Here is a 17227-nt window from a genome sequence, read left to right on the forward strand (position 1 = left end):
ACTGAACTGAACTGATTGGAGCTGAACTGAACTGAACTGAAATTAAGTAAATGTGAACAGGCCCTAAATCAAACGCGTCAATTAAATAGAAACGGAGGAATTAATATATAGTTTTTGGCACAATGCTTAACTTAGGAAAATATATGTACTTGTAGGTTAAATATAGGGTTATTATATTATTGTGTCTATAGATTTGGTGAGTGCGTGACGGGTAAATAAAACATGTATATATTAGATTGATTGTAGCTACTGATGCGGATGGTATGATAAGATAATTTAAGTTTTTTTGTCAACGGGAGATAAATGAATTAGTCCACTTCTCTTATGTAGTTATTTTTTTTTTTAATTTTTTAATTTTTTATTTAATTTTTATGAGCACTTCTCTTATATAGTTATGTGGAGTATTATTAAATTATTTTTCAATTATTAAAATAACATTATAAAAATTAAAAAAATTCAAATAACATAAAATACTGTTCAAATAATGTTCCTTTAATTTTTTTTTATTGACCATCAGTAACCAAGTCTTTTATTAGTAATTGAATTACCTTTGTTTTTATTTTTCCTACGGGTTTAATAATTTGATTTATAAATCGTGCATCGCACGGGCACTATGTTAGTTTTCGTAATAAATTTAGTGTGCAGTGGATGGGGTCAAGACTCAAGACCACCTCATCAAGAACAAATCACAAGGAGAGACTTTCACTTCCATTTCTTTGCTAATAAAACATTACTCATTTCATATTTGCGGTGCAAATCATTTCAATTGCACCATTGAAGCAAACTCATCAGATGGAAGCTATGATGCTGAGTTCATCATCTCCACTCCATCTATCTCTCCCTCCAAAACCCCTTTTCACTTCCCCTCTATCCTTTCCTTCTCTCCTCAAATTCAAGGTAAACTCTCTCTTTATTCTCTACTTCTCCATTGGATCAACTAATCTTCTCTTTTTGTTTCTTGCCCTTTTGTCAATTCAATAACTTTTTCTCCATTTTCAGGGAAATTCAAGACATGGGGTTGTTCTACTTCCGGCGATGTGCATTCCAGGCCCAATTCGAGACACCGAGAAGTCTGAAGATGAAGAGGGGATGCAAGTTTCATCGTCTTCTTCGTCGCCGTCATCGTCGAGCATTTCTACATATAATTGGTGTGCAGGACTTGGAGGATTGGGATTCCTAGAAACTGCTTACTTGACTTATCTTAAGGTGTCTAATACTGAGCCATTTTGCCCTGTTGGTGGTGGGTCTTGCAGTGATGTTCTTAATAGTGATTATGCTATGATTTTAGGTAATGTTTAACTTTCAATACACAATTTTGTTACTTGGGCAATTTTAAATTGTTATTATTTTTGTTTGATGAACTTACTTTGTTAGATTGAGGATTTAATGAATTTGTTAGATGCATATTAGTGATCTAATTTGGCAATATGTTTCTATCTATGTGATTATTTGTCATCTAACATTCTTATTTATCAGCAAATCCAATCCAGAATTAGTAGCACGTTATACTGCTCTTGTAAATTGGTCATGCCTGATGTAATTCTCAAGTGTATCATGGCTGACATCAAAGCAAGAGTTATGTATTTCATACCGAAGAAAACCAGAGGCAGTGGCGATACTTGGTTTGACTGTTTGTTTATGAAGATTTGTGATTCATGGATACTAGTCGGGGGGACTGCCTTCCTAGAAAATGATCGTTTCTCCTAGTTCTTGCAATTGGTTCATGGGGTTTTTAAAACTTCTTATTTAGCTTAAAAAAAATTGGATGGAAATCATGGAATAATAGTTGGTTAGATCTTGTTTGATTACAATTCCTTCTTCCCCCTATTTTTCTCCTAAATAAGTTGGTTTTTTTTTTTTTTTTTTTTTTTTTTTTTTTTTTTTTTTTTTTAAAAGACCTCAATAAGTTACTTTGTTTCTCTGGACTTTTTTTAAGTGGCAAATTAAAATTACTTTTCATAAACTGTTAAAATAATTATGTATAATCATTGGTGATTATTCAGAGTTGGCATGTAAAATATATAGGCATTGCTCCTCTATCTACAGAATTGTGGCCTAATTTCGTGTCTCATGCATTAACCATCATAGATTATTTTTCCCCCAGTGTGTACAGTTTGTGAGTATAAAGAAATAGAGGCTGAAAACCACGTTGTAACTAAGATATTCAGCCTCGTAAACTCGTAAAGTACATAAAACTGCAATAATAGAGAGCAAAAATCTTCATATCGAATATTAACATCATATCGAATATTAACATCATATAAAATTTTAAGATGGCAGGATGACCACACCTTGTATATGTATAGCATTTGGTTCACATTACAAACCCTCTTTGGGCACAATTATTATGCTCTTTAGTAGGACTTGTTTGGTATGAAATGTTCTATCTCTGTCATTGGGCTTCACCGGCCTTGCTTAAACACTAGAAATCTTGTAAGAATATTTTATATAATTCACATGTGTCTTGCTTCCCCTCCTTTGAAGTGTATGCTGTGTATCACAGAACTCGTCATTTTGCCTGAGATTTTCTTTATTTTTCCCCTAAAAAAATGGATATATTATAACTGATGCTGAAGAATTTATTGTTGACCTGAATATCAATTTTAATATCTCTGCAGGTGTTTATGATCCTCCTTTTGCATTTGCCAGGTGTTCCTCTTCCATTAATCGGCATGACTGCCTATGGACTTATCTTTCTCCTTGGTTTGAAGTTAGGAGGGTGGAATGTGCCTCTCAAAATCAATCAAAGTGATGGGCGTCTACTTCTACTTCCTGTCTGTGCTTCCATGGCAGCTGCCAGTGCTTACTTTCTGTACACTCTGGCTACTAGACTTGAAGGAGCTTCATGTTCATATTGTTTGGCATCTGCTACATTGTCATTTAGTTTGTTTTTCATCATTTTAAAGGTTAGTCCCTCCTCTTATGGTTAATATTTTAAAAGTAATAATGCACTACCATATTTTTTCAGCAATTATTAATGGCTATGTATTACAGGATTTTGGACTGAAAGAGCTACAAAAAGTTGTCGCTCTGCCATTATGTACAGCTGCTATTGTGCTTGGAATAATAAACACCACCTACAATTCACTACCTCCAATATCACCAAGGTAAATACATTGAAATATTGAATGATATCTTACTCAAGACCCGAGACCCGAGGCTTTGAAAATGTTTGGTAGATGCTTTTGTCATGTGTTTGTTATTTTTCGGGGCAAGTCAGAAAAGATTTTAAATGACTCACATAATATATGTAGTATATATTCAGCTAGGCTTACCCTGGAAACGATTTTTGTTTGTCTTGGGCTCTGAGCTGGATCCATGATCTATTATCTCCACACAAAGTTTTTACCGAAACATGCTAGATCTACATCATGTACTCATGTTTCCAGTTTCCAATGACTTCTTTGCATGGGGATGTATGGTATCCAAGCCTATGACATTCAGTCATGCAAATTATTGCGACTTTTGCACATATGATGGTTTTCTTAAAGACTTGGTAGTCTAAAGCATCTCAATCATCTTACAGTGGGATTATTTGTATTTTTTGTTTGAATCAGTGGGATCATATATAACATGACTAATATATATTGATTTTTGTTAGACCATTGGCATAAATTATCTTTATTATTTTTACTATTTTTATTGGTGGTTTTTTTTTTTTTTTTTTTTTTTTTTTTTTTTTTTTTTTTTAATAATTTCAAAGAAACAATTAATATGTTAGTGGTGTTGATGAGAGCTAAATGGCTAGGGTTTGTGTAATTGCCTTTACCCCTTGAATCATGTGGTTCACTCCACTCTTGCTTATTGGCGAATGGCGACGAGAGAGGGAGAGACGACGTGAGGATATTGTATGAGCTACAAGTGGGAAAGGGGGATTAAGATTGGTGGCTTAGATCTCAATCATTAATCCTCACTATCTTAACTCTTAAAGTGCTTTATTTTGGAAATACTTTCTCCTTTTCCATATGATCTACATTTTCTACTTGTACAAATTTAAGAAAATTGGTGAGTGTTGCATATGAGCCAACCTTATATTAATTTATACTAGTTTTTTGCCCGAGCAACGCTCGGATGTTCACAGGAAAAAAAAATTATATTTATATAATTATATAAGCTTGTATTTATTATAGATTTTGTATACATTTAATATTTTATTTCTCAAAGTTGTTATTTTTCTATTATGTATGCTTTATTTTTTTTTTTATTAATTATCTTATTATTTTTTAAGGAAAAAAAAAGTTTTTGGCGGGAAATTTTTTAATATAATCGCGACACGTGTACCTCTAGAATAATCTTGGTGATTACTTTAGTATATAGTTAGTGACGGATCCGGGATTTCTAACCAGGGATAGCATAGAATGATAAGGAAAAAAATAAAAAAGTTCTACAGTATATATTATTATTTAATAATTGGAAAAATTGTCAAAAATAATACAAACTTTGAGCGGTCCGCCAAAAACAAGTTAAACTTTTATTTATTTCTAAATAATACAAACTTTAGGGGGTATCCGCTATAAACAGGTTATTTTACCACCTGGAACCTAAATAACCGGTTAAGATTTGTTATATTTTTGATAAATTGTTTAATTAAGTTGTAATAATTGCTTTAATTATAGTTTACCTCAAAAAAATTAATTATAATTAATTAACAATTTAATTATTACTTTTCATAAAAAAAATATTATTAAAATATTTTAATAAAAAAAACACTCCTCCCTCATCGGTCACCGCCGGCCACCTCACGTTCCCCACCAACAGCTCCCCTCCCCAAACTCCCAGCGGCGCCCGCTAATCACCTCGCCAGTCTGCTGGCCATTCTTATCTTCGCCGGCGTCGCCCTCCCTTCCCTCGTATCAATATCACCGAAACCCCATTCCCCTCCCCTCAAACCACCAACGAAATCTTAAACATTGGAGTAATGATAATTGAAGCTTCATCGGAGTTAGGGTTTTCACTCGCCGGAGTATTGACGATTGGTTACTGTGATTTCATAGGGGGAAATCATCATCGTCGCCGAAGAAATCATCATCATTGTGGTGTTTCTGATTTGAGTTCGGGCAGCGAGTCGTGCGGCAGTGACTCACGCAGCTGATTATTACGTGGCAGGTAGAAGTTGGGGAAGGGAGAGGGAGCTGTAGGGAGGTCGGGGTTGGTGTCGCCGGCGCAAGAGGGCAGGGGCTGTCGTCAGAGGTCCGGGAGTGGAGGAAAGGGGATGTTGGCAGGGAGGAGAAGGGGTGGGGGTGGCTGGTAAAGGAGGTTTTTATTTATTTATTTATTTTTTTTATAATAAAAATATTAATAACATAATAAAAATAAATATTAAAGACATTAAAAAAAATAAAAAAAATTAAAGTGTTAAACCAATAGAATAACGACATGTGTCCCATAAACCTACTAATCAAGTCACCAATTGGTTATAACTCGTTTATAGCGGATACCCCTTAAAGTTTGTATTATTTAGAAATAAATAAAAGTTTGACCCCAATTTTTCCTTAATAATTAGGTTTTAACTTTTATAACATTCAATTTGGTGGATAAATTTTCATTTTACAAATATGGAATAATTTATATTCTAGTTATCAATATGATCAAATTTATTTAATATGTTAAATAGGAGTAGTACATACAAAGTCATATACTATGAAATTATATTACTTAATATAAATTATTGGTTTACTCATATAAAACTAAAAGTAAATATATTACTTAGCAAATAGATATATACATTGAAAAGTGCATCAAAATTGGAAGTATTTCATCCAATGAAGGAGTTTTTTAAAAAGTAATGATTTCATTTTTTTTTTGTTATGTTTGGTATTAATAAATCAATTAACAACAATTAAAGTATAAGTACATAATATAAGTATAAGTATAACAATTTCTTATAACTTAAATGAGATTTAAAAAAAAAAATAATAATAATGTTCAAATAAAACAGGTCTCTCATGTAGAAATATAAGAAAAAGTAAAATCCAGGACCACTATATATAAAACAGGCCTCTTATGTACAAATATAAGGAAAAGTGAAACCTAGAATCTAAGAGACCTGTTTATAACAGGTCTCTTATATTTTTAACATGAAAAGAAGTGCGCTTTGTTGTGATTTGGTGTCGGCCTTATGGGCAAAGGCAGTCTCAAAGAGACCGGCTTTCTTAGATAACAGGTCTCTTTGAACAACCTTCTTCTTCTTTTTTTTTTCTTCTCTAGGGGTAGCATGTGCTACCCCTTGTGACTTCGTGGATCCGCCACTGTATATAGTATAGATTAGCCATGTATTATCTTCATAAGTTAAACTGATATTAGCCGAACTTATATTAGATGAACTTATATGAACATATGAGCCTTGATTTACATTATTAGAACTTAATCAATCTTATTTTACCTAAAATGAGTGAAAACAAAGTGAGTGGTGGAGAACAAAGCCTTTAGGGACATCATGGAGGTACCCATAAAGTATGCCTATAAGGCCTTAAAATTCATAATGAATACATAAAGGAAAGCAATAAAGGAAGGTAGATTCCACCATCCTCCCCCACTTAAAAAGTTTACAACCTCATCAATTTACGAGAATTATAAAAAGAAAGTGAAGATTTTATCCAAGTATCATGGAATCTTAGATTTGTGTCTTTGTTGTTTGCGGTCATAAAAGTAATCTTAATTATGGTGGCTTCTTTCTTGTTGGTGAGCAAGCTTCTTTGGTTCCATTGTGCTTTCATACATCTCCGGAAAGCCAGCTTTTAGTGAGCTAGTTGTACTTGTTTGTCCTTGCGTAACACCCATAATAAAATATTCCTTGTGAACTACGGTGAATTTTTTTCTTTCTTTCCAGTCAACCAACTTCATCATCTTGGCTTTTTAGTTGATTGACTTCATGTTAGTGCCTTCTTTCTTGGTTCATAAGTCATTAACGCCGCCACTGAAGAAGTGAGTTGCTCATCTGTCCTCCATGGCACAAGTGTTTCACTCATTTACAACAAGGTCAACAAACATTTACTCATCGGAGGACTCTCTTTTGTCTTAGGAGCTTCTTTGCTCATTGCATACAATTATAGATGTCACCCGTTTTATCCAATTCCTTATATTTACCATAGGTCAATTCGTTTGCTTGATTTTTTTGTGACTTTTAGTCAAAATATTTTTTCTTTCCTTTCTGTTTGCACTCCTACCATTTGTGTAGGCATAGGTGTTGGCATAATATGTTGTTGTGAAACCTATATATTTCAAAGAAACATGCTTAATTTTGATTCTCATATTGTTGTGGAAAAAGGACGACTTTAGCCTTTTAGCGTTAGGTCCTCCACTTTTTCTTTTATCACCTAGTTTAATGATGTAGATAAACTATTCCTCAAACATTCATCGTAGGCACTTCTTTAATAAGCTATGGCCTTTTGAAAGGAGTATTTCACTAATCTCTAGAGTCATATGGTTTCTATCTAAGAATCTTATGTTTAACTTATTCTTTCAATCTATAGATGACGATGAATAATCACTTTTCGTTAGTCTCAATTATCCAACATCCAAGCTAGTATTCTTTCACATAGTTGTGATTTGTGAAAGAAGCCCTTGTGTTGGATGTTTTACATCTTCATTTAAGTGGTGAATTTAGGGATTCAAGATAAATAATTGAGTTCAATCTTGACCTCCTCTTATTGGTCTTCTCAACTTAAATTTTGCGTAGTGGGCCCACCATAACTTGGCATTGTATGATAAGTACATGATTGTGTCCCCCTTGGGTCATACCTCAATTAACTCCGGGAATATGGTATGAAGTGATGTGTGGCTATGGGTTGGTGCAAGAAGTGAGATAAAGTTGGGGCAGCTGTTTGCAGTAATGATGGAAATCATGGGATGTTTTGTGTGTTGTGCATTGGGTTGGGTAGTGATCTTATTTGGTGGAACCACATGTGCTATGTGGGCAAGATCCAAATCAACATTGAGTTTGCATTATGCTGAATTTCTTGTAAACATACATGATATCCAAGGGAGTTTGTTAGGAAATTATTTTAGGAGATTTTAATTTTGCATAGATGTAATGGGAGTAGGTTAAGAAGTTAGGAGTCATAATACAAGGATTTATAGGCTCATTGTTTGCATTGTGAATAAGATCTAGTGTGTATGTTGGGGGGAGGGGGGTTCTCTAGAGAGAGACACCAATATTGAAGTGGCTCAACAGAGTTAAAGTGAATTAAAGGTAATACATCAAATTTATGGATGTTAGTAACTTTGTATTATTTATACTGGTTTGATTAATGATAAAAGTTTGGGTGTAATTGTGCAAGAGACCTTCTACCATTTGAATTATTGTGTTATCATTGTTAATTTGCTATGCATATATTGATCTCGAATATATTTCTGTACTGTTTGTTGTTTGATGGTGACCTATATGGGGTTGGATCTCCTAACAATTGATGAGTCACTAATTGAAGTCGTGTTTCTTTTTTATTTTCACTGAACAGATCAGAAGTCATGGAAGTCCCTTATTATACAACAGAGATTACTTCAGCATCAAGTCCATATGCAATTTCACTTGCAAAACATCTCAAATCTACAGGGGCAAAAATGTATGGGGCTTTTTGGTGTTCACACTGTCAAGAACAAAAACAGGTAATCACTCATAAGTCACAACTAAACTGATAGTGCAAAGCTAATGAAATAAAAAAACTTGTGTCATGATAATTCTGCATCTTTTTGTGCATGTGTGCCGTACCCAATGTATAAAAAATGCTCAAGGCGCGCCTTAGTGCACCTCTTTGAAGTGAGGCACACTATATAAACAGTTAAAAAATTTGGCAGAAAATTGCTTTAGGCGCGCCTTGGGCGCTTTTGGTGCGCCTCGGGCGCCTCTAGTGCGCCTTATTAAAACCGCCTCGCCCAGGCCAAAAAAAGCGTTTACCCCCTATTGCCTTGCACCTCAGCGCCTAGGTGCGCCTTATCAGAAACGCCTCGCCCAGGCCAAAAAAAAAAGCGCTTACCCCCTATTGTCTTGCGTCTCATTGCCTAGGCGTGCCTTCGGCACGCTTTTTCAAACACTGGACGTACCTATAGAATTTCAATTTGGTTGATCCTAGCTCTTTAATAGTCAGGTTATTTCATTAGTATATTTTTTTGCTGTATGGCTATCTCTGTTGGGCATGGTCTATCTTCTTATTTTTCTTGCTTGTTTTTGGTAAATTGTTGCCTTTGTTATAAGCTATTTTGCATACAACATGTCCACTATTGTCAAGATTACTCCTAATTGGCTTTATAGTGAGATTAGAATAGTATTTGGATCTTCAATTGTTCAATGCCCTAGTCTATGACAGGATCAATGTAGCTTGGTGTTATTTTGCTTGTGTTATTGTGTAAGTTTGAGTTTTGGTGGGGAAGGGGTGGCGGGGAGGTATTGTTTGGAGGGGATGAGATAATGAGTGTTGCCTAATGCTATTTCCTCATTTGAACTTCTTCACCATTAATTTATTTAAGTCACCAAGGCGCACTAAATCACAAAATGGCTTAAAAGGATCCCTATTGCCGAAGTTTGTCTTGACCCTTTCTATGCATGCATTTGTGGTTAACTTCTAGAATCTTTCGATATGGCATATCTGCCTAATCTTCTGTGATCATGGTTATGCTATAATGCATCTACCTAACTCATAAAAAAGCTCGTGGATTGGATGGAATATCAAAGAAACACCCCTATCAGCAAGTGTACAATCAAAAGCATTAAATGCTGAAGCTCAAGAAATCACAGGGCTCTTGCTTTATTAACTAAAAAAATCTGCGGAGAAGATTCACCGCCATTGAAAAAATCTAACTTCTGTATGATGGGTTTTACCATTCTATCCCATTGCTTTCAATCCCTTTTTTTTTTTTTTTTTTTTTTTTTTTTTTTTTTTTTTTTTTATTGCAATCCTGCTTATTGCTTGGTTGTCTTTAAAATCAGCAAATTCATCAGTAGGCTATGTTACTCTGTCTTGGACACACGTCAAAGTTATTACACAAAAGTGACGTGTCAATGGTTATTTAAGAATAATGTATCAGTGTTTCATGGTTATTTATATATGATGTAGTTTTGTGATATCTCTGAAGTACACACCAGGTCTTGAAACTGTTTTTAAATAGGTACCTCTGCCAAATCTAATCTGAGCAACAGTTGAAGTAGTGAATTTTTAATCATATTTTACTATAATGAGTTTGTTAGGTTTATGTAATATAGAGCTTAATTTGTACCTTTGTGAAATATTCATGGCACATACTGCACATTACACCAATTGCATTCTCATCAAAGTAGCTATTTTGAACTCCTTGTTAAGTGTCATGATGTGGTTTCATTATGGTGAAAATTTATTTTCAATGCTTTGGTAAGCAACCCTTATGTTTAGCAGGATAACAAATTCAATATGATTCCCTGTCTATAGATGTTTGGACGTGAGGCAATGGAGCTGTTAGATTATGTGGAATGTTTCCCTGATGGTGTTAAGAAAGGAATTAAGATTGCTTCAGTTTGTAGTGATGTTGGAATTGAAGGATTTCCTACTTGGCTCATTAACGGCGAGGTGAGTCTACTGTGCTTGCAGCTGATTTCATCGTAAAGTTTAGATATTTCTGTAGCTTTCATGTTATTATTTTTTCTTCCCATTGTGCACTCGAAGTGGGCTTAAATTCTCAAAGGCTTTCTTTAATCTTTAACTTCAGCTATTCCTTTCACCCTACTTTCATTTAGCATGATGTAGTAAAGAAGCAATTTGTAGGCAAGAAAAAACAGTGAGGTTTTTTTGTTTGCTGCTGCAGTTCTTGTAGGCATTTCAAATTTTATCCACTTTGTTGCACATTATGCGCAATCAACATTCTTCGATTCAACATTATTCTAATGAATGTTTCACATCTCAGCAAGCAACTTCTCTATATAAATGGTAGCTTATATGTATACCCTTTTTGTAGGTAATTAGTGGAGAAAAGACGCTTGAAGAACTTGCAGAAATATCTGATTTCCTTTATGACGCTGTAAATCAACCTAATTAAAACCATGGACTCCAATGGTATGTAATTAAGCTTTGTTAGAGAGTTCTTACTGGAAGGTTTGTACAATAGTTGCACTTATTTAGGCTTAGTTACATTTTTCAGATTTTTATCATATGAATAGTTCATGTATGCTACAAGCTATTCCTATTATATACACGAGAAATATTTGGGTTTTTGTGTGCTTTTAGCTTTATGTGGGGAAAAAAACATATTTGAAAATCGACACTTAAACTTGTTAATATGGTAGAAGCCATCTTAATTCCTTTCTTAAACCTGTACGAAGATTAGAAGAGTAGGATTATGAAGAGTTTAAATGAGGTAAAGAGAGATTGAAAATGACTTGGTTGGAAGGAGTTACGAAGGATATGAAGTATATGGATTTGCGAAAGAATGAAGTATTTGACTGTAAAGAATGGAGGAGGAAGATTTTTGTGGATGACTATACCGAAAATAACTTTGGTTTAGCAGACCTCACTTATAGGATTAAGATTTTGATTGATTTTGGACAATTAGGGTTTTCGGGTTTTTTTTTTTTGGGGAGGGGGGTGACTGTTGGGGTTGTAAACGTGTAGTTGGGTTTGTTGAAATCAATTTTAGCATTGAACTAAACACGTACGTTATCATGGTTTAATTCTAACTTTATACTCCGTATCACTTTGTAAGCCAATCACTCTAGTATTGGTGCTTAACAACCCATAAGATCTTATTGAATGGCCAAGGCCTTATTCAGGTAAAAACAATTGCGCTAATTGTTGTTACTTGTTTGCATACTCAAATTACACGTACTATCATTTCGTAGTGTTTGAGAGTGTGAGGGATAGCTCAAGTGGTTAGAGCTCCCCTCCCGATTCCCGGTGATACTGGGATCGAAACTCATCACCCGCCCTTGTGGCTCTCTAAACAACAACAACAAAAAAAAAAAAAATGACACTAAATCCTACCCATTAGTTATTGTCAAATCATGGCTAAATCAACCTGGATGTCAACATTTTAATTCTTTTTTCCAATTCGGCTATTCGCCTGCAGCTGCAACTACTACCAGGAGAGTAAAACAAAAATAACGTTCATGTATTTCAACGAGGAAGTACTAAAGGAGGTTAGTTATGTATATAGAAATACATAACATGGCATTGTTGTAAATAAGTAGCAACTTTTATTGTAATGGTTTTGCAATTTGGAGGGAAAATGTAATTGTACAATAAAACTTGTAACAGTGTGGGACCATTTGAAGGATTAAAAAAATATGTTGAGTAACCCCACGTTACATATCTGTCTTTTTTGTCTAACTGGAACATTCCATTAATCCCCACCAATATTTGTTGCTTTGTGCTTGTACTTTTGTTCAAATTGAGTTCCTCCCCGACCTTGGCAACGAGGCAAGGTTCCACAATTTTGGGGAACCTGCCACATTTTGCGTTCTAGTCTTCACTACAATTTAATGAATTGGAAGAGTTAGCACTTGGATGATGGAGTATTTGGAAACAACTGAGGACCTTGAAAAGTACCATGGTGGTGAGTATGGAGTCAGCGTTGATGCCGAAGCCGTTGATGGGGCCGTAGTTATTGATGATGACGTGGGTGATGGCGGTGCTGCGGCGTTGGAGGCCTTGTTAAATCAGGTAAAGAATTTGCGATTTTTGTTTTAAATTAGGGTTTTGCAATTTGTAGGCGTAATGGTTGATAATTAAATATTAGCCTTTTAAATTATTGATATTATGTAAATAGGGTGTTTAAAATTCTGGGTTGATTGTTGTATTTGATATATTTGTGAGTAAGAGAGTAATTTGGTGTTTTCATAGGTTGATTCTTCGTATATGTATATGAATCTCTGCGTTAACTCGCTTAGTTATTTGAATGTTTTGCATAGTATATTGTTACGTTGATGACTGTTTTGTAGAATGGTGTGAATTATGGTTGTATAGAAAAGTGGTAAGTTGTGGATAAATTTTTTTTAAATGTTGGTATAAATAGGTAAATTGAGGTGAGATTGATGATTGTTGTATGAAATGTGTAATGTAGGTTGTTGGGGAGGAGTCTTTTAGGACTCCAAAGAAAGGTAAGAGCAATGTTTTAGTTAGTGTTGAGATAGAAGAGCCCGTGGAATTGGAGTTGGATGTACCTCTCCCGCCTCCTGCTGTAGGAATGGTGTTTGCTTCTATGTTGGAGGTTGATGAGTATTTTCGTAATTATGGCCAGCAGTAGGGGTTTGGTGTTGTGAGGGCTAGTGGGGCTAAGTCTGGAAAAGGTATGAAGCGTAATTGTAGGTGGACTTGTGAATGTTTTGGTAAGACTGTACGGAAGAGGAAAAAGCCTGAACCGAGGTTGGTGTCTGATGCTCAGATCAGTGAAGATGAAGACTTGTGTCCTAAACGCAAGTCGAAGAAATGTGATTGCACTGTGTTTCTATATGCCAAGGTCAATAAGTCTGGGCAATGGATTATTAATAAGGCCTATTTGACACATGTTGGGCATAATCCTACTCCTGGAAAATCAAAGAACATTAGTAGGTTTAGGAAGAAATTTTTGGTGGATAATCCTCATCTTGTGCGGCAGTTGTTTATTGAACGAAAGGCTGGGGTTCCTGTGGCTAATATATATAGAAGTATGGCAAAGCAGAGGAATGGGTTGGAGGATATGTCGTTTGAGCACAAGGATTTACATGCTGAAGTTGCGAAGCAGAAGAAACTTGTTTTTGAACAAGGGGATGCAAAAGTTATGTTTGACTACTTTAAGAGGATGCTTGAGGACAATGATAAATTCTTTCATACATATCGAGTTGATGAAGACGGTCGGTTGAAAGATGTTCTATGGGTTGATGCTAGAAGTAGGGCGGCGTACGAGGAGTTTGGTGACGTCGTTGTCTTTGATTCCACGTATTTGACTAACGAGTATAAGCTTCCTTTCTGCAATTTTGTTGGTGTCAACCACCATGGGAAGACCATTCTGCTTGGTTGTGCTCTTGTTAGTCGTGAGACTGCCGAGACTTTTGAATGGGTATTTTCAAGTTGGCTTAGATGTATGGGTGATAAAGCTCCTATTGGGATTCTAACAGACCAAGATCCGGCAATGAGGAAGGCATTGAAGGCGGTTATGAAGGGTACGACGCATAGATGGTGCATTTGGCAGATTCTCAACAAGTTCTCTCAGAAGTTAGGCAAGCGCATTTATTACCCTGAGTTGAAGGAGGGACTGCACCGAGCTGTCTATAACAACCTTGACTGTCAGGAATTCGAACCAATGGGGGCCTGAGGTAATTAAGAAGTATGAAGCTGATGATGATGAGTGGCTGGCAGGTATGGTCTTAAAGTGATTGTATATTTTCATGTAGATGTTTTATGTATTTCTCTTGCCTTTTAATGTTGATTTTGGTGGTGATTGATTAGGATGAAATATAGACTAATGTATAATTTTGTGTTATTTTTTATTTCCGGGTAAAAATTTACTATGTTCAATGACCCCTCATTGTGATTATTTCTGATTGGGTGTTTGGCTACAATGGTGTATGTTAGGGTTGATTGAAGAAAGGGCTATGTGGGTTCCCGCCTTAGTGAAACATTTGTTCTAGGCAGGATCCCAGAGGGTGGAAAGTATTCATAGATTTTTTGACGGGTATTTGAGCAAGCACACCTTGTTACATGAATTCGTGGAGCGGTATGAAGAAGCGCTCTGGGTAAGAGCATCAACAGAAAAGAAGACTAGACTGATGACAACAACGCTAGATATGTTAGGAAGGCGTGCACCGACTTTCCCGCTGAGCTACTCTTCCAACAGATTTACACTGATGCAAAATTCAAAGAAGTTCAGCGTGAATGTACACGTATGATGTATGTTAGTGGTATTGAGAGAAGACAAGTTTCTGAGCAGGTGCTTGAGCATGTAATTGAGGACAGAGTTTGGTACAAGCCCCAAAATTCAAAGAAAGAGATACCGTCTAAGCGTAAGCGTAGATATGTGGTTACTTTTGACATTGTAACCAAGGATGCTTCTTGTGAATGTAAGCACTTCGACTGTCATGGAATTATCTGTTGTCACATAATTAAGGTTTATGAGTTGCATGACCACTTGGATATTCCAGAGAAGTTCATCTTGAAGCGGTGGAGGAAAGATGTGATAAGGCCGTACACCCGTGTCAAGGTTGGTTATCATGATCCAAGTAAGACAGAGGAGGTTTGTAGGTTTGATAAGATGATGGTTAAGTTTAATTGTGTTTGCTCTAAGTCGTCCTTCCGCAAAGAAACAACGAAACTTGTTCTTGATACGCTTCAGTTACTTGAGATTCAAGTGAATGAGATGGTAGACATGATTAACAAAAAGGCTGAGAACAATGGGGGTTGCTGTGTAAATTGGCACACCCGTTACCCCATCCACCCAGAGGCAAGGAAGTTGTCCGGAGATACCCAAAGATCCTCCTATACCGAAAAAGCCACCTCATCGAACAACGGATGTCCGATTCCCATCCTGTATTGAGAAGAAGAAGGGTGGAAGGAGTAATAATACTTGAAAGACTTCTAGCCAAAAAAAATTGTGTACAACAACAATTTAGCACTCCCCCCAACAGCCAGGTGAGTAATCTCCCTATTCTTCAATTTTTTTTGTTAATTTGTTTCTGTTAATCGACCTTGCATGTCAAATGAATTCGAACTTTTGTTGTCCATGGACCAGGGTTTTTACTTCCCATATAGCCCCCAATCTGTAGGAGGTATTCAGATGGTTGATGGTGATGGATCTATTGGCTACTTCACTGGTGTTTCCGGAGGCCCGATTGGGGCAGGTCATGTTGCAGGGTCTGAGACTGATCGTCAAGCCCCGTATCGGCCCGGTTTTTTACCTTATTTCTACACCCAATACATGCCTATGAATGCAGGAGCTGTAGGGGCAGCAATTCCCAACTTCCCTCCCACCCCTCGGTCCTCAGCTTGTTCCCTAGCTGGTGGGAGGCCTATTTTCAGACCAATTGCTCCAAAACCCCCAACGCCAAAGTCTACCCAAGGTTGGTTCCAAAAAGCTGCTACTCAACTACAGTTTTCCCAAAATGGTAGCCAACAATCTCCAAAGTAACCATCCCCTTCCACATTTAACCCGGGAACTATGTAGTAGGTCGTGGCAGTTGTGAATATGGTGAACTAAATTTGTGTTGTTCACCTTTTTTGGAAGCGTAAATGATCATGGAGTAAGAAACTAATTGATTACTTTTTGATTATTAGGACAGTTGAATTGATGGACAGGTGAATTGAACGAGTACCTAAATTTTTTGTAAAGAAATCATTTATGTAAATGGGAATCTGTCCTATTGGTTGCCCAAATTTTTGAATGATACATTATGTTGGGTATTTTGCTGTGCTTTTGCTGTACATATCAAAACACTAATGTTATATATTGTCTCGTTAAGTATTGTTCCTTAATTTGTTACAAAGTCCCTTTATTTTATTTCATGTGACAAATTCCAGTATCAAAGTAACTATTATTATCATAATTTGTGGATTGCATTGCAATGTTGACAACTCACATAAATTCTGCTTGCATAAACTTTCTGTAAGATTGGGTGCAGACTCATAACGCATCAATAATGAATTTGTATTGAGTGAGTCTTGACTAGGTTGTATCAATTTTAACCCCAGTAATGCGGTCAATAATCTTAATGGAATACAACTCCCTAATGAAATTTAGCACACTGGAAAGGAGTTAGTTGTAACTTGAGGCCTTGTTAATGTGTGATACTTACAAGAATAAAGTACCATTGGAGGTTCGCATTTGTTTCAGTCATCAGTTTTGTATTAGTGTGATAGGGTTTTTACTTGTGATCCAGTCATTCAACTACTGCAACACCACTAAGCTAAAAGAGTCATGATAGTGATACTACTACTTCTTTTAGTAATAACTTTTACATATCAGTGAATGAGGACATAGGTTTCATCTGCAACACATTTTATTACACTGAATTGCTTATACATTGTACTTGTAGTCATTGGTATAAATAAATTGTTGTCTATATTTACTATTTTTGCTACAAAGTCAATGTTTATTTATTCAACCTCGTACGCTACTTGTCTAAAAATTGAAACATCACAAGGCGTTGAGTTTTGGTGTAATTATAATTTTATTATTTGGTATTTCATCAAACAAGTTACTCTAAACTAATAACCTATTTCCACAATTTGAATGATAACATAATTCTTATCTAATTCTGTTTATGTAAATAACTCTATCGATGGTGGCACGACACTTG

The 17227-nt window shown here is 35.7% G+C and overlaps 1 protein-coding gene across 3 annotated transcripts; it reads left to right on the forward strand.

The window, feature by feature from the left end:
* The first annotated feature begins 98 nt into the window (after nt 1-98).
* On the forward strand, nt 99-16358 carry LOC110694844 (thiol-disulfide oxidoreductase LTO1-like). Of its 3 annotated transcripts, XM_021872014.1 has the most exons (10): nt 99-897; nt 1000-1288; nt 2650-2906; nt 2995-3107; nt 8457-8604; nt 10398-10535; nt 10921-12620; nt 13021-14294; nt 14511-15563; nt 15664-16358. In XM_021872014.1, exons 1-7 carry the CDS (start codon nt 793-795, stop codon nt 10999-11001), a joined length of 1131 nt encoding a protein of 376 aa, XP_021727706.1. In that variant the 5' UTR covers nt 99-792; the 3' UTR covers nt 11002-12620; nt 13021-14294; nt 14511-15563; nt 15664-16358. The 3 variants fall into 3 exon arrangements, with proteins under 3 accessions (XP_021727706.1, XP_021727701.1, XP_021727712.1); XM_021872009.1 differs by having other exon boundaries at nt 13021-15563; XM_021872020.1 differs by lacking the exons at nt 99-897; nt 1000-1288; nt 2650-2906; ... (1 more) ...; nt 8457-8604; nt 10398-10535 and having other exon boundaries at nt 11018-12620.
* Nucleotides 16359-17227: the final 869 nt, after the last annotated feature.

The sequence above is a fragment of the Chenopodium quinoa genome, unplaced genomic scaffold, assembly GCF_001683475.1.
Source record: "Chenopodium quinoa cultivar QQ74 unplaced genomic scaffold, ASM168347v1, whole genome shotgun sequence".
NCBI classification, from domain to species: domain Eukaryota; kingdom Viridiplantae; phylum Streptophyta; class Magnoliopsida; order Caryophyllales; family Amaranthaceae; genus Chenopodium; species Chenopodium quinoa.

Coding starts and splice junctions, on each gene's coding strand:
- LOC110694844 (XM_021872009.1), top strand. CDS start 793: ATGGAAGCTATGATGCTGAGTTCATCATCTCCACTCCATCTATCTCTC. Junction 898..999: donor CTTCTCTCCTCAAATTCAAG/GTAAACTCTCTC, acceptor CTCCATTTTCAG/GGAAATTCAAGACATGGGGT. Junction 1,289..2,649: donor TGATTATGCTATGATTTTAG/GTAATGTTTAAC, acceptor TGCATTTGCCAG/GTGTTCCTCTTCCATTAATC.